Below are 23,714 nucleotides of genomic sequence, written 5' to 3'. Positions count from 1 at the left end.
ATATTTATTAGTAAAATTTACTAATTCAATTTTAATTTTACTATTAATAGATTTTACTAATAGTAGAAATTAATATTTATTAGTAAAAATTATTAATTCGATAGCGAAAAGTCAGTCACAAATTTAAATAAGTGAACATTTTAACTGACTTTAATTTTGAGAGTAATTTGAATTTTAATTCAGGTTTAAATAAAATAAAAAAAAAAAATTATTTGAGGAAAATAATAAAACGAAAAAACAGATTTTAGTAATTTATAATAAACTTGAAAAATTAAATTTTACTAAAATGTAAAAGTAATAAATTTGAAAGTTTAAATTATAGTAAATTATAAAAGTAATAAACTCGAAAACTTAGATTTCATCGAATCATAAAATTATAGTAAACTTTGAAAAATTAAATTTTAGTAACATATAAAAGTAATAAATTTGAAAAATTAGATTATAGTAAATTGCAAAAATTGTAAACATGAAAAATTTACATAAAACTCAATATAAAATATACAGGATATAACAAACTTTTTAAATCTTCAAATACAAAAAGTTTCATATTTTATAAGAAACTTTTCTACAAAAAGCAAAAGAAAAAACTTAATTTAAAAACTTTATTAAATACAATTCAATATACCAACAGCAAAAGAAGAACTTCTAATTTCGAAAAATAGAGTATTTCGAATTAAAATTTAAAAAAAAATAGAGAAAGAGAGTGCAAAAATTATTTTTTCTTCCACTATGTTGAATACGATGTTACGTGACGTGACGTAATGACAATAGATATATATATATACGTATATATGCAAACGCGCATTAGTTTAACTGTCTGATGCAGGAATTGCCTAATTTGGTAAGTAATTTTACGTACCTGACATTAGATAAAAGAGATTATACGTATATTATACATTTTCAAATTTAGCACACACTGAAATTTTATTAACAATTATAATAAACGTATAATAATTATATTATTACACCCATTTGTCAAAATCATACATATAAAATAATGCGTAGAAAACGCACCTGACAAAGATATTTTGCAAAATTTATATATGTAGATATACATTTATATATATAAAATCAATTTTGTTTGTATGTGTCTATAATACGTATATATATATGTAGTGAATTAATCCTTTAATGGTAAATTTCCCTCTAAAGTTTAATCAAAAGCTCATAGCTTTTCAAATAAAAAAAGAATAATAAAAAAAAATTCTCAATGAAAATGATATTGCAAACAATCACAGTTTTCGATCAAATAGATCAAATTAAATTCCGATATATATGACACATAAATATGTGTCATTCTCAATGAAAATCATATTTGAGTAATTAGTGACGATGAGAATTGTGCCCAATAAACAAATTGTTTATTTTATTTAAATCCAAAAAGCCATCGCTGCTTAATTTTATTTAACTGAATTCTGTTTATTATTATTATTATTATTGTCCCGTTGGTTCTTTATGACCTGAATATTTTTTTTATTACTTTACAATTCAATGCCTTTTCATTAACTATTTTTAGATAATATAAAAAATAATAATAAAAATAAAAAAATAATAATAATTTTATAATAAAAAAAATAATACTGTCTTTTAAAAAACACTAATAACGATCTGATATGTAAAAATAATGATATTAATAATAATGATTATTATTAATACGCTATTTTTAAATTTAAATTTCAACAAATTGCAAATTCAAAAATCCAATATTCCACTCTTGAACGCGAGTCTCTGAGTTGAATAAGACGTCTGTTAACCAGAAGTTTAAATTCGTAAAGAACAAAATTTACTGTATTCAAAGGAGATTATTTTCATCTCAAGTAAACAAGGACTTGAGCTAACGAAATGCTTTTCACGTAAATAATTCTATTTCTATATAAAATTATATAATGAAAAGAAAATCTTTTAATTTACTTTTTGGATAAATAATTCATTTTCTTATGGAAAATATTTAATTAATTTTTCGTAAACTTTACTTTCTATTTTAAAGAAAACCTTTTCATTAAGTTTTCATAACCAATTTATACCTCTTCAAAAATACTTTAATTAATTTCGAAAACAAAATAACTTTTAGTAACTTGATTCTTCTTTTTTTTATTTGTTTACTTATTTAATAAATTATCTCATTTTGTAATTAATTATTTAAACAAGTAATTATTTTTCTATTTAGTTAATTATTTAATTATTTAGTTAATAGTAGTTTTAGTTAATTAAGCCAATAGTTTAGTACTACTCAATTATCTACTTGAATAATTTCGAAAACAAAATAACTTTTATTAACTAGGGGAGCGTTCACAAATGATGTCACGCAATTTTTGGAGATTTTCGACCCTCCCCCTCCCCGCTGTCACGCAATTTTTGCAATTTCACATGAGAAAAATACATTGTGTCAAATATATATATATATATATATATATATATATATATATATTTTTGAAGAGGTATAAATTGGTTATGAAAACTTAATGAAAAGGTTTTCTTTAAAATAGAAAGTAAAGTTTATATATATACCCCCCCCCTACCCCCAAGAGTGTGACATCATTTATGAACGCTCCCTAGTTTCCTCTTTTGTTTATTTATTTATTTATTTATTTATTTATTTATTTATTTATGTAATAAATTAGCTAACTATGTAGTTAATTGTTAAAATAATTAATTATTTAATTATTTAGTTAATAGTTGGTTTAGTTAATTTAGACAATAATTTAGTTACTAATTCACTTAATTATCTACTTGAATATTTACTCATTTATTCGAATAATTTAACTAATTATTTATTTAGATAATTAACTAAATATCTGATCAGGAAAATAATTAATTTAAATATTTAAATTAAATAAAACAAATAAAAAATCAAAAACTTTTTGTAAAAAATTGAATTAGTCAAAGTTATTTTTATAATAAAAATTATTTACTACTTACTATTTACTAAAAATTATTCTTGAGGATTTAGTTTTTTTAAGTAAAAAAATTGTTTGGCTCAAAGAAAATAATTCTTTTCTCTCAAACAAAATTTTTACTTAAAATATATAAAATTTAATTTATTTCTCGTGTTTAATTAAATTAGTCAAAATTTGTATATTTTTGTTAGTTATTTCTTATTTTTCAACGAAAAATTAGTTTTTTTTGCAATTTTTAAAGCTTTTTCTTACTATTTCTATACTATTCTATTTTATAGGTATACTATACTATTTTTTACTGTAATTTATTTAATTTTTAGTACTTTCTAAATCTCTGAATTAGTAGAATTCTACTAATAAATAGTAAAATTTCACTAATATTGATTATTAATTTTCATGAACGATTTTTCCCCTTTTTTAATCTCTAATTTTGAAGTAGTAAAAATGTTTACTAATTTGAACTAGTGATTGACTTTTTTGCTTTTAAATTAGTAAATTTTACTAGCAAATTAATACAAACTACTATTTATTAGTAAAATTTATTCATTCAATATCAAAAAGTCAATCACTAACTTAAATTTAGAGAGTTATTAGTAAAATATGACTAATTATTACTAAAATTTTACTAATTTTTTTAGAATTTCACTAATTGCTAAATAATTTATTTTTAATATTTTTTTCGTTTTTTTTAAATTTTCTTCATGTTAATTCAGTAAATTAATTAGTGAAACTGTTTTATCGATTTTTAATAAAATAGTTCTATTAATTGTTTGTAAAATTGTACTAAAATTAAAATATTGAATTTTTTTAGTTTTCAAATTTTACTAATTGATAGTAAAATTTCACTAATTCGTTTGATCGTCGATTTTTTGTCATTTTATTTAGTAATTTTCAACTGATTCAAATTGAGTACCTGCATGCAACAACTCGCCGAGCGCTCGGACGCAAGCGCTAGTACCAGTCGGGGAGCAGTGAGCGACTCTGCGCCACTCACTGACACCCGACTGGTATTAGAGAGTGCGTCCGAGCGCTCGGCGAGTTGTTGCATGCAGATACTCAATTTGGAGAGTAAAAAATGTGTCTGGTAGAAAGAAAATAATTCTTTTTGTTGAAATAAAATTTTGACTTATAATAAATAGAATTTTATTGTATTGAGGGGAAAAAAAATTAAATATTATTTTCTAAAGTCTCAGCCACAAGAATAGAGCTAATTATACAATCTACTCTAAAATTAGGAAAATATTAAGTTAACCATTTCGCGAATAATTTTTCCCCATTTACATACTATATAAAAACGAATTTTTCTCTAAAATGAAAAATATTTTCTTGCAGTTCGTCGGCAATTTTCTTTTCTTTTCCTAAAAAAATATAATTCTAATAAAAATTAAATGTCAGGTGTTATAATTGAACGTAAATATTTGATCGTAATTTTGTTTGCAGGTGTCAAGTTGACGATAAGAGTGACATCACGTGAAACAAGGAGGACTATACATTTAGAGGCAAGTCCAATTCGGAAATTCCTGTGGCATTAATCATACTCATGGAGGAGAGGGCACGTCACGCGTATTATATGAATGCAAATGTGGGAATAATTGGCAGCAAAGTAATTACTATTCTCCTATATAGATTGCAATTAGACTTAAAGCGCATTTACAAAGTATCTCTATATATATATATATTTAGTATAACCACTAATTTCTAAATTTAAACTTAAGTGTTTAAATTCAGACTTCTCTTAATCAATATTATAATTATATAATTAATCGAATTCGATTGGTCCGATGGATAAGAAAAATTAAATAAAAAAACCAAAAATATAAAATTAAAAAAAGAAAAACCAAAATTAAAACTAAAAATTCTATTAATACAACGTTCTCTAAATCTTTCTAAATCTTGATAATATTAGTAATAATTAATAAGTTAATTATTAAATAATAGTTTTTTTTAATTTTTATTTTTCCTACACGGAGAAACTTTTAATACCAATAATTCTTAAAACTGGTGAGACATTTTAGTATGTTAGGTTAGATTCAAGGGAAAAACGACATAGGTTATAGAAATTGCTATTGAGACTATCAAAAACACTCATTCAGTATATATTTTACAGTTCTTCATAAGGAAACTAACGAAAATTAGTATGTTGTTTTAGAAAGAAAATAATAATTTTTGCAAAGTTGGGAAAGCCATGAATTAAAAAGAAACACAACAAATTAATTGTCTATAGATACTCATAGAGACGATAGTGATACTTGGATCTGATGGTAGATGGCATTAGTGTATGTCACTGTAACTGTAGGTAAATATATTTAACACGACGTAAGAACCTAACCTATATTATTAACGCACACACGCACACGCAAGTAAAGACACGACGATTGGTCACGGAAACCGAAAGATCGCACGATTCGTTAGAAGTACACAGCTGAATCGTCCTTATATATTAAACGAGTGGAAAAATATGTGCCTTCGAGAGAGAGCATTTTTTAAAATAACTTACTAATCAAATTATGTAAATAAGTAAAAGTCGTGAAAAAAATTATGTTATATTGAGGAACAGTTCTTGAATTTAATTTGGCATGAGGAGACATTCACGTTTATTAATAAAAGGTTTTTTTCTTTCATACACGTGTGAATTTCAACTTCGAAAACATTAGGGTTAGTTCGCGACGTCAGGTGATGGACTCGGTGATGCTCGGGCGAAATCGGTTAAGTCCGCCCGCAGTCCTTCCAAAATTGGTATGTTACGTTAGAATGTCTGTTATATATTCTATCTATATGTGGAAAAAAGATTAGAATTACCGTATTATTTCACAAACAAAAACTAGCATTTTATTCTTTTCTAAAGAAAAATAAGACTATTTCTAATGCAGATAGTAATTTTTGTACACCGAAGGTTGCTTAATATATAACGAATTTATCATATTTTCGTATTAATGTTGAAATTATTAGCACAACGCACGAAAAATCCTCACATTCTAACGTACTTTTAGAATAAACATAACCAAATATATTTAATATTATAAGAAAAAGTTTCTCCGTGTACATAAAAATTTTAAATAAACATTTTTTTCCACTAAATTTTTAGTGCGAAATGACTAAAAATTAGTAAAAATTCTTATTGTGAATTTCTAGTGAATTATTGACTCAATTTACACTAAATCAAAATTATTTTTTATTTAAAGAGTGAATAGAAAGAGAATATAAATATAAATCCAAATTTGTAGTTTGTAACTTTTATCGAAATTTATTTCTAAAAAAAAGTTAATTATCTATTATCGATGTTTGGTTAGATACATATAATTGGAGTTAAAACAATGGAATCATAAATTATTAGCGAAAATCTTCTGACATTGTAACAATATGTTAATTAAATCCACATAAAAGTTGATCCAATCAACCATGTGTATATATATACCTATTGTTCTGCTCGGCACAAAAAATCCAATAAATAATTTCTCTATTATACTTGAAAAACTAAAATTTTCATTTCAAGAGGGATTTAAAAATTTGTTTACTTTTTTTCTAGATTTTATATTTTTTCCCCCTGCATTTTAAATTTACGAATAAATTGGGGCGCATGATTTCAGCCAAATTATTATATTTATAATTGTCATATATATCCGAATTTTTAACTTCATAATCATCATTTACTCGAAATTTAGGTGTCCATAATTTGATGTTGACATTATTATAATATTGAGAATTAATATTTGTTATAATTTACTTTTCGTCAAATTTTCATTTTATAGATTTTCTAAGTATTAAAAATATAAATTACAATTAATTTCGCACTATGAAATTGTATGTATAATAATTTTTTTAAGTATAATAATTATTTTTTATAATTTCTATGGAATCTAGTTATAAATTAACATAATTTTTAACTTGTGAAATGGAAAGTAATATAATTATTAAAAGTATAATATTTACTTCTTATAATTTGTATGAAATCTAATTATTATTTGAAATAATTACTGTTTTTCACATTTTTCAAATAACCGAAATTTAAATCCTCGAATTATTATTTGACATAATTTTAAATTATTTAAAGTTTTATTTCTTATAATTTTTATTAGACAGAATTATTATTTAATATGTTTATTTTATAAATCTTTCAAATATCTTAATTTTTATTCCACTGAATACCTGAATCGCAGAATATTTTACGAATTAACAATAGATTTTCATTGTTTTCTCAGTAAATTTTCATTAAGTCGTAGAATATTCTGCGTTTCAGGTATTCAGTGGCGTAAAAATTAAGATATTTGAAAGATTTATAAAATAAACATTATATATAATAATCGTCGTGATTCCAGATTTCCGGATCTCTGTCCACACTTGAAGTTAGTTATAGTTATTCTTGTGTTTTTTATACGTTTTGATAGAAAATAGAAATATACATATACATATACATATACATACATTATAATAATCGTAAGTTTCCTTTCCGTTAGCAAATTATCTGCATTCATTTGTTTGTTTTGAAAATTTAATTTTGTGGGTTAAGTATTGGCATTTTTTATATATTTTTTAATGTCAAACTTTTTAATGTGGAAAATACTTTACTTATTAAATTGTCTCGACTCTTTGGTAAAAAATCTAAAATTACCAAAAATTCGAAAAAATTCAAAAATCCGATTTTCTTAAAATTCAACATTTTTTCTTCTCTTTTATGGGATTTAGCTTCATTATTTTTGTGCTTTTGGATAATACTTTACTTATTTAATAGTCTCGACTCTTTGGTAAAAAATCAAAAATTATCAAAAATTCAAAAAAATTCAAAAATCCGATTTTCTTAAAATTCAACATTTTTTCCTCTCTTTTATGGGATTTAGCTTTATTATTTTTGTGCTTTTGGAAGATACTTTACTTATTTAATAGTCTCGACTCTTTGGGAAAAAATCTAAAATTATCAAAAATTCGAAAAAATTCAAAAATCCGATTTTCTTAAAATTCAACATTTTTTCTTCTCTTTTATGGGATTTAGCTTCATTATTTTTGTGCTTTTGGAAAATACTTTACTTATTAAATTGTCTCGACTCTTTGGTAAAAAATCTAAAATTACCGAAAATTATCAAAAATTCAAAAATCCGAATTTCTTAAAATTCAACATTTTTTCCTCTCTTTTATAGAATTTAGCTTCGTTATTTTTGTGCTTTTAAAAAATACTTTACTTATTTAATAGTCTCGACTCTTTGGTAAAAAATCAAAAATTATTAAAAATTATTAAAAATCCGAAAAATTGAATTTCTTAAAATTCAACATTTTTTTTCTCTTTTATACCATTTAGCTTTATTATTATTTGAATTTTTATTCAAGAGAAAAAATGGAAAACTGAAAAAATTTAGAATTTTTTAAAAATTACAGGCCTTTTCCATGATTTCCCTGATTTCCAGAAGCCTTTTAAAAATTCCATACCATTTCCATGATTTCCATGATTTCCAGATTCTGTAGGAACCCTGCTTTTGTCTGACTTTCTTCTAAATTATCGAATTCAGTGATTTCTGGGGTGAATTTGGTTAAGTTGTAAAATGATTAATTTCTATTTGAATTCGTTTTTTTTTGAATGTAGAAAATCTGATGTTAATTTAATTCTTTTTTCGTTATGCACGGCAAAAAATATTTAGCTGGATGAACTACAGATTTCACTTTAGTAGCGAAATTTTTCAGTGCTTCAATTAATACTTTCGTTATTCTAGAGAAACTTATCGCTATTTCAAGTAAAACTTTTTTCAGTGTGTAATAATTATTATTTCTTTAAAAAGTATTTAATTTAAAATGGCTTTATAAAATAAGCAATGCAAAAGATGACCCAGATACTAATTGTAATTGTTCTAGCCATAGTTTAAGTCTAGTAATGTAAATTCTATTTAAATTGAGACCATTGAGTGAAATTATTTGAATTTTAGTTAGTAAAATCTCTTTGTTAGGTTATAATAATTATTTCTTTAAAATTTTTTAAATTGTTTAAAATAAGCAGCCCCATACAACATTCCCGCGCGCTTGCGCGCGGATAGTTTGGCTAGTTATATATTAAATAATAATTCTGTTCAATAAAAATTATAAGAAATAAAACTTTAAATAATTTAAAATTATGTCAAATAATAATTCGAGGATTTAAATTTCGGTTATTTGAAAAATGTGAAAAACAGTAATTATTTCAAATAATAATTAGATTTCATACAAATTATAAGAAGTAAATATTATACTTTTAATAATTATATTACTTTCCATTTCACAAGTTAAAAATTATGTTAATTTATAACTAGATTCCATAGAAATTATAAAAAATAATTATTATACTTAAAAAATTTATAATACACGCAGAAAAATAGTTGGATACAGTATACTATGTGTTGGATACCCCAGCTATTTTAGATAGTGTCTAGTTAATATATAAAAATTAATAAAAACATAAACGAATAGAATTGGATTAAAAAACAATTTTTCCGTATCTATCAAATAATAAATTTGCCCGCAATTAGTGGCGAAAATTGAGTCAATGATCCAAAAGAGAGGAAAGAAAATCCTAATAGTGATTAAGAAACTGATAATTTTCATTAAATTACTCGCAAACAGTAATCCCCCGTGAGAGAGAATACTTAAATGTAAAGTTAAAACGTTTTTGTAATAGCTGTGCAGCTGGAAAAGTTCAATAATACCAGTAGGATTAAAACGTTCTAGTAATGCTTGTAATGTTCTTTTAAATTTTTTTTCTCCACTTTTTTTCGAACTGGAAAAGACAATTTTCGCTGAAAAGGCGAGAACACTGAACACACAGTACTGGTGAGGCCGAATTGAAAGTGCCTCGTTTACAATCTACAGTAGAACAAGGGCTCTCTCTCTTTCTTTCTCTCTTCAACTAAACTCATGACGTCAGAAGTTCAATTTAAAACACGGTTAACAATGGGGAGCAATAAAGAAAAACTGGTATAGCAAAAAAATAAAACTTTTGTTATTACAAGAAAAACTTTAATTAGATTCACAAAACCAAAATTTATTTCATCTTGAATTTCTATTCATTTATTACATTAATAGTTATTAATTATTAATTAAAGTAGTTTCAATAGTTAATAATTAATAATTATACCTTTTTACTTGAAAAATAGTATTCTTTTTTTAAAAAAATTATTTAAATCCAAATATAAATAATAGATTTAAATGCAAACATAAATATCTAATGTATGTAGCTACTAGGAAAAAAAATTTCCGATGTAAAGTTTTAGAATAAAATGAAAAGTGAAAAACATTAAAATTATTAGTAATTTTTTTTTGTTGCTCATTGACAGTAGGAGATATACTAAAGAGTGTAAAAAGGGGAAAATTTCTTTGATGTCAGGCACACGCAAATATTTACATTTCTTTAGGAAAAAAGAGAAAATAATTATCAATCGCACGTAGTATGTTAATTTCTACATACGTGCGTGTGATGTGTACATATAGTTGCCATAAATGTCAATAAAGATTATAAACATTGATATAGTAACTTGTACGTCATTTATTGATCCAACCTTCTTCAAGTGAATTAGGTTTATTGTTTACTAAATTGTTGAGAAGAAAAAAAATTATTAAATTGCGAGAAAAAACTTTTTCAGGCATAAAAAATTGTTTTTACATTTTTTGAATTTTTAGAAGGAAATTTAAATTATAAATGAATGCACGAGTAAATAAATAAAGAAAATTAAATAATAAATTAATCACAAAATTAATATTAACTAAATGATTGAATCACAAAATTAATATTAACTCAATGATTGAATCACTAAATTAATATTAATTAAATGATTGAATCTCTATATAAGTAATATTAACTAAATTATTCAAAAAGTAAAAAAGACCTTTTCTTCAAATTTACAAAATTCCAAATTTTTTCCAAGGAGAAAAAAAACTGTGAACATAATGAACGAAAATTCTGAGGAAGAAAATGCTATGAAATAAATCGTATATTTCCTTTTTTAAAAAACAATTTTTTTCATTTTTTCCACTTTTTTTTATTTTCTTTTTTGTAGGTTACGACCGTAGTTAAAGTGGCAACGAAATGTACTCTAGTGACCGTTATACACCTTGAAAAATGTACTTGTACTTTTAAATAACGCGAAATTACAATACTAAGTCCCCTGTGGACATTTATGTTTCTGCAACTTATAATGTTGAACTTCTCTGGGGGTAAACCGCATTCACTTTATTACAATCTAACTTCGTTGTAAACTTATTAATCTCGACATTTTCAGACAATAAAGATAAAAAAAAATGAAAAATATACATAAGTTAACAAAAATAGAAACTACCTATATATAAAATTTATTTATCAAAATAAGTGAAAATTTTAATTTTTCTATAAACTATTGAATTAACACAAAATTTTTAGGGAGAAATCCCTGAAATTTTCGTGTTCATTAAATAATTTATAGAAAAACTAAAATAATTTCTCTTCTTATTTTATTTATTTCTTTTTGAAATTAAATTTAATTTCTCTCTGAAATTTCGAAATAATTTCGAAAAATTATAATAATTTTCTTCTCTAATTAAAAATTGTCAATAAAATAAAACTTATATTAAATTAAATTTGAAGTAAATTTTAATAAATTAAATTAAATTCAACTGAACGTTTTATATATTAATTATTAATATTTAAATAACTGGTTTTTGTTTTATATTAATATTCCGAAAAATTCAATATTTAAATTTAAATATTAAACGTTTAATTTTTAAACGCTACGTTTATTAGCAATATGCAGATTAATTAGATAATTAATTCAATATTAATCCTCTTTTCTTGTGAAATAATCAAAACGATCAAAACTGTTATAATTAGCTTATTTAAGCACTTGACTTTTACCTAAAATCACATTGTAATTGTAAATTAAATTCCACTCTAAATTATAAAAATGAAAATAGTAATAAAAATAAAAATAATAATAGAAATGAAAATAGTAATAAAAAAAATAATAATAATTATTATTATTATAATTATAATAATAATAATAATTATTATTTATTTAGATATTATAAAAAATAATATTAATAATAATCCCTATGCAACAAAAAAAATTATTCTAAAAATAAAAATAAAAATAATAATTGTAATTAGCCGAAATGAATTTAAATCGAAAATGTAAAATTTAAATTCACTCACGTATAAAAATAATATTTTTTCCTCCCAAAAGAAAATCACTTCTGATGTCACTTTAAATTCACCTCCCCTCACCTATATTTTTCTCGAATCTTGAAAATGTAAATCTATAGAAAATATGAAACTATATATTTTTCCATTAAAATAATAAACGAGATTTTTTGAAATAAAAATTAAACTATATATAATATATAAAATTTTAATGAAAAATGTCATATCAAAATTTTTTTTTTTATTTTTAGACAAATGTGAAAATTGGTATAATAGTGATATTTTCAATAAAGCTAATTCTAACCCAAAAAGATCTTATATGTGTGTATATATATACTAAACTGAGGAGATTCACGTACATTTTACGACAAAGTTATTCAAGTGGAAAGTAAACTTTGATATAGTATGATAACTTTCAAGAGTTTCCATTTTGGATAATTTATGCAACTATATGGTTTTCAAATCGATATTTGGTTCAATCACGCACAAACGTTTTTATCTGTGTGATTAAATTTTCATTGCTCCCGAAATTTTTATTAAATAATAAATCTTCTTCAATAAATGTTAAATGTTATTTAAAAGAAAGGAAAAAAAATCAATTTCTATGAATAGAAAATTTCTTTCATCAATTTTTGGGAATTTTTCTTATTAATTAACTAACAATAAATGTAATGCAATGGAAGTAAATTATAATTAAATGGTATATTAATTATAATTAATTGAATATTAATTAATTAATTAACAAAAGGTAAGAACTACAATTAATTGATTGAATTAATAAATAAATTAATTAATAAAGAAAAAAACTACAATTAAATTGTTAAATTAACTAATTTATGAATTAACCAATAAATTTAAAACTACAAGAATATTTACGATCAGAATTATGACGAAGAGCCGACAAAATAAAAATTGTGTTCATTTTGAAAATTTCTAATAAAAGAACTGTAATCGTGAGGGTATTTTTTTTAACCGACATTTAAAAATAATAAAACCGATTTTAAAAGAGAGAAAAAAAATTTTGTGACGCTAAATTATAATTGCCTTTTAATAGCAGGTTCGAATTTTTCATAAAATCCGTTGTTAAAAACCTTTTACTGTTTTATTCTCCATTCTTTTTTTTTGCGAATTTATTTTCATGAATCGCTTTTATGCCAACATATGTTTGCATAGATATAAAAATTCTCCTGCTTATTTCTCATGGATCATCTAATTTTATGTTATCCCTTTTGAAATCTATTTGAGAAAAATGTTTCTAACGTCCAATTCAATGAATTTTATTCCCCGCGCGCTATACAAACGTCAATAAATTTAAAATTTTAGTTTTTTTCTCTCGCAATTTAGTTCTTTATCTCATTCGATATTTTTCCTTTTTTATTCACGTTTGATACGAATTGTTTTATTTTTAGTTTTCGAAAACTATTTTTTTTTTTTGTAAAAACCGCATAGAATTTTTTTTTCTTTATAAAAGAAATATAATAATTAAAATAATTATTTTTCATTAATATAATTTCTAATAAATAATTACTAATATTGAGAAATACAATTTATTTATAAATATTAATATTAATAATATTATTAATATTAATTCGGACTCCAGTAAAGTAGAAAAAATTTCTACTTCCAGGGAGATTCGAACGCATGTCAGTTTTGCATTCTATAATTAGACGCTTTAACGACCACGACCAACGCACACTAATATTAATAAGTTAATATTAATGTAATTTTTTATATTAATTTAACATTTTTTTTACCAACAATTTCTACAAATTTATTAATTAATGAAACTAGAAATTAGTCTGAAATAATATTTTCTACAAACTACTACAATATTTATTCTTACAATATTTACACTAGAGTGTTTATTTATTGGAAAAACTATATTTTTAATTGAAGAATATTTATTTAATTCAAATAATCATTATATTAATTAAAAATCTCCAAAAAAGGTTACAAAATGTTATACTTAAACAATATTAAAAATATTATAAAAATATAGTCACACTAAAGAAATATTTACTAATTGAAACAAAAATATAATCTTTGAATTAAATAAATATCATTTCCCACACCTATGACCTTGCTATAAATCTATATACAACATAATAATCTTCTAGTAAAGTAAAAGTAAAAGTCTATATCTGGGAAAATTAGATTTCAGTCAAATATGATACAGAAAATGAATTCTAGATGAAATTGATCAAAAGCAATCGAAAGCTTTCAATAGATATAACATTCCAATTAAAAGTGAGTTGTGAAAAGCTTGGAAATATATATGTATATATATGAGTGTCATATATCGGGATGCATGCTTTTGAAAAGCCATACGTGCAATTGAAAACCATGTTTACCGACGGATCGTTCGAACATTGAAATTAAACTAAGAAAAAGTTTAATACCAATTATTGAAATAATCGTTTGCGCGAAGGGGCAAAAAAAAAGGAAACAAGTTCTCTGTTCAGGAAAGAGAAAAAAATTAGAAAAAATTAGAAAATAATTTAGAAAATATTAGAAACAGAGATTAATATATCTCTTTATATTATATTTGAATCGCGAGAAAAATTAGAGAAAATAATTTCAATAAATTAATTAAGAATAGAAAATTAAATTCACTCACAAAAAAATCAATTCTATTAATCGCTAGACAATTGATTTCAAAATTCATTTCTTTACATTCTAAAAATTTTTCCACAATTTTTAATTTTTTAGGATTTCTACTTTTAAATTTCAATATAAATAATTTTTTTATAAAATTATTAATTTTTTTAAAAATTATTAAACATAATAATTTATTTTCCGTTTACAATAAAATAACCTAAATAAATAAAATAGTAGGAAGTAATTAAGTTAATAATAAAAAAATAATAAATATAATAAACTATTAACGATAATTTACTATTTATTTAAAAAGGAAATTAGTAAATATACAGAAAATAATGTTTACCAGTGATTGCTAAACTTTTTAATAATTATATGATAATATAACAAAATTATTTACCAAATATCTGAAATTGAGAACAATATAAACTAGGGGAAGCACTCATTCTTATACCTCTTCCAAGTCACCTTGATTTCTGATTGGCTAATTTTCTCGCCATCTGTCGGAGGCGTCACTGAACTATAACGGCGCGAAATTTAAATTTTTTTCGTTTTTGCGCATTCTTGTTGCGATTTTTACTATTTCCAAAGCAATGTTCACAATTTTCAAAAGAGAATTTGAGAAAAAATTAATCCTTTTCTACTAAAATTGTATTTTATTACTTTGGAGGTAATAAATCTTGCTGCAGAAAGGCGTAATTTTTTATTTTGTAAATAGAAAATGTTGAATAAAAGTCTTTACCTAGAGAGCACTTGGTTGGTAATCGATCCAGATTTGCGCTTGTGAGAGATTTCCCAGCGTTATTTAACGATTATTTCCTACAATTTTAGCAATCACTGGTAATTTTTCATTATGTTCAGTGTGTCAATAACGATTAATAGATTTTTTTTGTTTTTTTGTGAAATATTAAGAAAAAGACGTACACGACGACGGTAAATAAAAAAACTAAAAGGATAGTGCATTTTTTGTGCAGGTGCTACTCACTCTAAAAAGACCTCGGAATCGCTTCGTGGCAACACCAACCTCGGCAAGACGATCGCCTTCTTCCTTCTGCCCTTGAGACTTTGGACGGTGAAACTTTGTTGAAAATCAGGCGCCGGAAGCGGTGAATGTGGACTCAGGATGGTTATTCGTCGATCACTACCTCCAGGGCTCGTCAATGAAAACATACCCGATGGCGGTGGTAAACTCAAATGCTGAGGTAATCTCCTCTCAAGACCCATATTAGCAAACAGACCACGACGAACTTCAGCATTAAGACTCTCCTCACGATGAAGATTATCACTACTCTTCGATTCAAGTGCAACAATTCGCCGCATATCCTTTCTCGATGATGTTAAAAAACTTCGATATTGCCCCTTAACACCAGAGCCAATGTGCGTTTCCGATGCCGATGATAATGATTCAAGTGATCTTGAATCCTCACAATAACGATCGTCGGCACTCAAAAAATTTCTCGACGTTCTCAATGATTCCATTGAACGTGCCGTCACATGACTCGAGCCAATTGTCAATAAATTTTGTTTTGGTATTGTCTTCACTTCGGGTTCATATTCCTCTTGACTTGAACTCGATTGGGGACTACGATTTGTCGACATAAATAATCGTGCACCACCATAACGTGCAAAACTACATCGCGGTGGATTCTCAGTTTCATTTGATGACGATGAACTTTGAATTTGTATTCGGGCTGTTGTTGTATGCCTTTGTGTTTCACTTTTGTGTAATTGAACACGCGCCTCTGAGATCTCGGAAATTTCCGACATCTCTTCAGAGACATCGGGAAGTTCATTGTCAGTTGATTTCTCCCTACCGGATATGCGGTTACCCTTCTCATCCGTGACAATTGGCTCTGTTTCTTGTTCATCTGGCGGTATATTTTCCACCTCATTCTCTGATGTGCATTCCATTGTTTCTGATTCGTCATTTGAATTAACTTTCTTGAATGAACGACTTGATAATAATTTCGCTGATGTTTGTCGTTTCACAAATTTATTGACAAGCGTTAATGATTCTCGCATATCATCAGCGTCATCCTCTTCCATGTTCTACTTCTTTATTAATTTTTCTTCTTGTTCACCAAATTAAACAACAAAAACATATTGAAATTAAGCACATTAGAAACGAAAGAAAAAAAATAGATAAAGAATTCGTCAGAAAATCATTTGTGAGCCGTTTTTTTTATTCAACTTCCGGATTGTTGGATCCAAAAAGAGTCTTTGATGAACATGGGTTGTTTTGTTTGTTTTCTTTCTAGTTCAGTTACATGTTGATCCGTACAAAAGGTCACAAGATAGGAAACTCGAAATCCTTTTTTACCCGGGTCGACATGTCTCTTTCTTTGTTTCTGATTTTTTCCTTTCTTTTTCTTGTCCGTACTGTCTTTGCTTCCACTCTGAAAATCAATCAAGCTTTTCGAAAAGGATATCTTTATGTAAATATAAAAATTGATTGTGTTTGGAGTCGTGAAGAAATGGCAAATTGCCGGAGGTTATTTTCAATTTAAGAATTATTAAAAATATATAATTATTTTCAAAAGGAAAAATATAATAAAAGGAGAAAAAATGTTTGTAGAAAAATAATTGCCCTTCGGAAACTGAAGAGGAAACTTAACATCCTATTAAAGAGGAAAATTAATAAGAAAAGAAAACAGTCATTCATTGTCGCCATCTGTCGGAGGCGTCACTGAACTATCAATTAAAATGGCGCCAGATGACATCATAATGACGCGAAATTGAAATTCGACGAAATTCAAAATTAAATTGACGTTATTTTTAATGCATATAAAATTATAAATATAAGAATTTATTTAAACATAGGTGATTATTTCGAAAAGAGAGAACTCGTGAAAAAAATAATAACAGCATCGCAATAAAAGTTGCGACAAGTCACTGACTTCTATTTCGTTAATTTTATGCCGATTGTGAGCAAACAGTTGTGTTGCCACCTGGCGGAAGCGTCACTGAACTACACAATAATAAAAGCGCGAAATTCAAATTCAATAAAAATTGAACCAACATTACAATAAATAAATAATAAAATAAACATTATAAACAAATAAGTAATAAAATAAACATATTATAAACAAATAAATAATAAAATAAACAAATAATAAATAATTAAGTAAACAAATTCATTTAAATACAATTATTGTCGAAAGAGAAACCTACTAAAAAGAAATGTTTGTAGAAAAAAATATTATTCTCCCAACTAAAGAGAGGGAAACACACAAAACATCCTATTAGTATAGTTAAAGAGCAGAACTAATGAGAAAAGGAAACAGTGATCGATAAAACTTGGAGAAAAATCTTCCTTCTTTTAGTGGCACTTTTCTTTGAGAATTTTTATTGTTATACCCCAAGGGTGAATGCCTTCAGCTAAATAGCAAATCGTATCATAAAAGATAAGGGAAAATGTCCCTGTATAATGTGAAAATTATTCCTAAAGCTTTTCTTCTTCTATTAATACAAAGAACAATTAATTTAAATAAAAAATTCTCTATTTCTTTTGCAATAATTCAAAGTTCGTAACTAAAAAAGTTTTGAAATTACTATTTTTCAAAATGGAAACTTTTTAAAAATTAGAATTTTTCAAAAGTCAAAGTTTTAGAATATTAGAATTTTTTTAATCAAAACTTATGAAATTAAAATTTTTCAAATGGAAAGTTTTAAAATTAAAATTCTTCGAACGGAAAATTTCTATATTGACATTTTTCGAAAGAAAAGTATAAAATTAAAATCTTTTTACATTTTGTTATTATTGTAATTTATTTACTTCTTCTGTTCGTCTATATTAGACAAATAAGTAAATAAAATAATAAATAAATAATTATAAAATAAAATTACAATTAGTTACAATTATTTCAAAAATTCAGTGACGCCTCCGCCAGATGGCGAGAAAATTATTTCGAAAATTCTATATTTAAAAAAAATCCATCATGAAACCTCTATAAGCTTTTACATTACTATAGATAAAAGAGACTAAGTTTGTAATAATATTTACACACTTCGTCATAAAATGATCATCTTCCGGTAATAATGCGGTTTTATAAACATTATTTTAATACTTCATTTATTTCTCTTAAAAACAAATTCTCCCTTCGCAAATTTTACTCATTTTTTTCATCTTTGAAATCTGTCCCCCCTCTTTTCTCTCTCATCACCCCTTTGAAAATAGTCTAAAAAGAAGTCCGTCAGTCGTAAAAAGTCGGTCGCACGTTCCAAAATTAAAACACACATGCCAGGCATTTGACACAATTACGAAAAAACGAATGAAATTCGAGTTTTTTTCGAAAGAGATTTTTTTGGGAAATAAGACGTACGTGGATGAAAATAATTCATATGTAAGAAACTTCATTTATTATTTATTCCCTACAGGATTTTTTTTCTTACTTTATGAGACTCCGTGGTCTGTTAAATGGTTTGAATAATTTTTTTTCTGTTTTTTCTGCTCACTACTTAGTTTTATCTGCGAATTTATCGTTAAAAACTTTTTCCGTGACACTGGGGAAGCTTCTTCGCGAAAATGATATGCAAATATTGTATATATACTCGGCGAAAAACATTTTCTATATTGAAGAGAACTTTTGCAAATTAATTACCGAGCTTGAAAAATATTTTCAACAGAAGTGCAAATTACAATACTGTTGTTAGGAATTAATTTTTGCAAACTTTTCTTTCAAAATTCAATTAATAACTTATTTTACTTTTATTCTATTGCTTTCTTATTATATTGTTTTTATTGTATAGTTGTTCTATTTTATTATTTTATTTTATAGTTGTTATATTTTATTATATTATTTTATTGTTACTCTATTTTATTATAATTTTCTTTTATTATTTTCCTTTATTTATATATTTATTTAATAAATTGAATTATTAGATGAACGTTCAATAAACGTTACGTCAGAAGAGCAATTCTTTATTTAGAATAAGTACAATTTCTTTTAATAAATTTAAATTTCGCGCCATTAAAGTTGATAGTTCAGTGACGCCTCTACCAGATGGCGAAAATTTTTTGCTTATAATCGACATAAAATTCACTAATTATTAATAATATAATTACCATTAACAAAATAATGACGATTATAATATAAATAGTTAAGATTATTAATAATAGTTTAATTGTTATTCTAAAAATCGTAATTCTAATAATTATCAAAAAAAGAAAAATTCTTATCATAAACAATACAATTATTTATGATCAGAATTTTCGGAAAGTTTGATTTTGGCGATTGTGAGCAAAGAGTTTTGTTGCCCTCTAGCGGAAGCGTTACTGAACTACACAATAATAATGGCGCGAAATTCAAATTCGAAGAAACTAGAAATTGAATTATTAGTAAATAAATATAATTATAAATGTCTTTAATTCAAATATTTATACCCATTAATTAACCTTTGTGAATTTATTTATTTTCTTCCATCGGAAAAACCATTTTTCTTCAAACAATTGACAGTTATAAAACGTGAAAGTCAATCACCTATTTTGAACCTAAAAGAGAATTATCCTATTTTTTTTCCTTTCTGTCCTCATTGATTCGTGGAAAGGCCTTCGAAACTAAATTGAAATATATTATCAGATTTTGCGCTAAACACGAACATTGTGCAATTATTCGATTTTGTCACGCGACCATGACCATTGTGTCAAAATATATCTATATATATATGTATATAAATGCAAGTACGAAGTCTATTTCCCCGAGAGAAGAAAGCTTTTGACTTTTCGAGGTCCCAACCACGTGTTCAGAGATAAATTGGCTCTTTGAGAGTCTTTCATCCTTCTTATAATTGAAAGTATATATCCGTTTGTCTAGGACAGAAAGAAAACGAAAGAAAAAAGAAAAAAAAGAATGTCAAAGATAAAATCTCAATCAAGAAGCTCCGATATTAACGCCTCTTGTTTATCTACTGCTTCAACTCACGCGAAGAAATTTACCCGATTAAACAAATTATACACACGAGAGGGAAATTAATTTTCAACAGGGAAAACACTCTTTTTTTCTTTTTCATATTTTTTTTAATTCATTTCCCCATGTAGATATGAGATTCGATATTCCAATTCAAAACAAACAGTGATTAATCATGAGGCAATTTTATTTGCAGCAAATATTTTATTTTCTACAGAGCACGCTCAATAAAATTCAAGTTCTTTACTGCTTTTTTTTTCTCCCCTCGATCAGTAAGTCAAGGACATGTGGATTTTTATATTTATCATAATCTCTTTAGTGAACTATTAACCTCATATATAAATTGTGAAGAATGCATTAAAAAACATTTTAATTTCTTTTAAATTGCCTGTTATTTAGAGTAATTAATACTGTCACAATTACTACTCGTATCAATGTTAAAAACATAAATATTCGAGCAGGTGTTTTATTAATATCAATTTATTATTAATTGCCCGTTCATGATTAAATAAATAAATAAATAAATAATTATTATTATTAACTTATATTATTGAGAATTAATGATAATAATTATTAATAACTATTGAAACTATTAATAAAAATTAATAAAGATACAAATTAATAATAATAGTAATAATAACTAATAATAATTATTAATAATAATAATAATTATAATAATTAATAATAATAATATTTACAACGATAGTAATTAATAATACACTAGAATTTCAAAAAGTGTCTGCCAATCCCGTCAATTTTACTGTGATTATGAGCCAAAAATGATGTTGCCATCTAGTGGAAGCGTCACTGAACTACAAAATAATAATGGCGCGAAATTAAAATTCGATGAAATTGAAAATTGAATCAACGTTACTTATAAAGCCTAATACATAAAAAAAATTCATTTAAATACAATCATAAAAAAAGAAACCTACTAAAATATTATTTGTACTTGAAACATTAATTTTGAAAATTATTTATAAATACGTTAATAGTAATTATAATTATTTTAATAATAATTGTCATTGTATTGTCTATAACAATAATTTAAAATATTTTATATATATTAAAAAGAATGTAAAGAATTTCTTTATTATGAAAACTTATAGAAAATATAATTATTATTCTAATAATTAACAAGATAATTATTTTATTTATTTCATTCTAATGTTTTGGAAATATTTGTCCATTAATTTCGAAAATTTTCTGTAAATCCCGACAATTTTATGTCAATTGTAAGCAAAGAGTTTTGTTGCCATCTGGCGGAAGCGTGACTGAACTATACAATAATAATGGCGGGAAATTAAAATTTTTTTAACAAGTAAAAATAAAAATAAACAAAGAATTAAAAAATTCTCCTTAAAAGGAATTTTTTTATAAACTATAATAGAACATTACATTAAAGTGAAAGAAAATTAGCTAGAAAATTAATTTTTATTTTGACTGTATTGCTTTCTCGTTCGTTCTCTCTTTTTGTTTTTATTTTTATGGAATATCTGTGTGAAACGCGCTTTTCTCCTGTCCTCTTTAGAGATTTTCAAGCTCCAAAAATAGATTGGTCCAAAATGTCTGACATATTGGTTGCCTGTATCACGCAAGTTATGTACTTGACAATATATTTGTGCAAAAGGGTATTTTAACCTTGCCTCTATCGATTACAGGTTGACTTACTAGTATAAATATTTTTTATCAATTTCACATATAATATTTTTCCCTTCATTCCTCTAGATAAATTGTTGAAAAAAATAACAATTTTTTTTCTTTTATAATAGTAAATATTGAAAATTTTAATTTTTGCTAACAGCTTTTTTTAATATTTTATATTAAAAACGATGTCTTGAATACAAAAATATTAAAAGGAGAAAAAAATTGTCACTATATAAACATTTTAGATATATAATCCTATAATTGCAAACAGAAAAAGAAAGGTAATGAAATTGTAACTTGAAGATGAGAAAGAGAAGCGCATCGATGAAAGAGTTTCTTAAAAGCTTTAAGTATCAAATGTTGCTATTATTTTTCTTTTCATTCACTTCTTTTTTTTCCCTACAAACTTCTGTCTCCTTTATTACTTTTCGTATTTTTTCGATATTAACGCGAGAGAAATCTTTTTCCTCTTCTCTCTCTCTGTCTATATTTCACTCTTATTCCCTTCAATATATAATGTTCTTTGAAAAACTTTATTCTTTCAATTCGAAAATGGATTTTCGATTGAAAAAAGCACGAATCTTTTCCTTAATGTTCCTCTATTTTTAAACTCAATTATTTATGTTTTTCTTATTAAATTTATATCTTTTTTTTATTACATTTATTAACAAGTAACTATATTTATTTATATTATTTTTTCTCACTATTTTTTTACTACTATAAAAATTTTATTATTATTATGATAGTAATAAAAATTATTATTATTATTATTATTATTAATATAATTATTATTATTGTTACTGGAACTATTTTATTATACTTTATGCCGATTGTGAGCAAACAGATTTGTTGCCATCTGACGGAAGCGTCACTAAACTACACATCAATATTAGCGCGAAATTCAAACTAGAAATTGAACCAACGTTATTTATAATACCCAATAAACAAGAAAAATTAATTTAAATACAATTACCGAAGGAAAAAGTACTAAAAACAAACGAATTAAATAAATTAAACAAAATAATAAATACATTTTTATATTATTAAAATTATTTATTATTATTATTATTTTGATTACATTTGGCCTAAAAATATTTAATTGGGGTCAATTTTTCAAAAATAATAATTTTCTTTTAATTTCCCCTTTCGAAAAAAATTTACCAGCTCGATGATTAATTTTAGAAATTTAGGAATTCGTCTTAGCTAAATTTACTTTGGATATTGTTGTTGGCTGTTAACCTGATATTATGTACGAAACGTGAGCATTCCAATGTGTGTGAAGTGAATATATATATGTATATATATTGAGTGTTAAGTTCGTATATACTAATTTTGAAAGCAAACGATATACCATTAAGGTTAACTAAAGAGGAGTTAAACTGCTATATAGTTAACTAGATAACCAATTCGCTTGATTAATTTTGAGTTTCATTTGGTTGTGCAGTTATCGACATTAATTTCACTGTTTGAACTTGCGCTATAATATGACTTTAAAGTGCCATTGCAAAATGAGAATCAATATCCTCAAAATTAATTTGTCCC

At 24.6% G+C, this 23,714-nt stretch overlaps 1 protein-coding gene across 4 annotated transcripts in view; it reads right to left on the bottom strand.

Annotated features, from left to right (window-relative positions):
* The window catches only part of LOC122499040 (cAMP-specific 3',5'-cyclic phosphodiesterase, isoforms N/G), a 340,358-nt gene that overhangs the window by 201,434 nt on the left and 115,210 nt on the right, over positions 1–23,714 (bottom strand). For 2 of the 4 annotated variants that reach the window (XM_043607085.1, XM_043607086.1), the window contains exon 2: positions 15,605–17,015. The exons of 1 other annotated variant lie outside the window; for it this stretch is intronic. In XM_043607085.1, coding sequence (XP_043463020.1) covers positions 15,605–16,665 — 1,061 coding nt within the window. In that variant the 5' untranslated portion in view covers positions 16,666–17,015. The remainder of the gene's footprint in view (positions 1–15,604; positions 17,016–23,714) is intronic. One more of the 4 variants, XM_043607088.1, reaches the window with a different exon arrangement.

This window comes from Leptopilina heterotoma, unplaced genomic scaffold (assembly GCF_015476425.1).
Source record: "Leptopilina heterotoma isolate Lh14 unplaced genomic scaffold, ASM1547642v1 Lhet_163, whole genome shotgun sequence".
NCBI lineage: Eukaryota > Metazoa > Arthropoda > Insecta > Hymenoptera > Figitidae > Leptopilina > Leptopilina heterotoma.
Note: the sequence above shows the minus strand (reverse complement) of the source record. Positions and strands in the feature narration are given on the sequence as shown.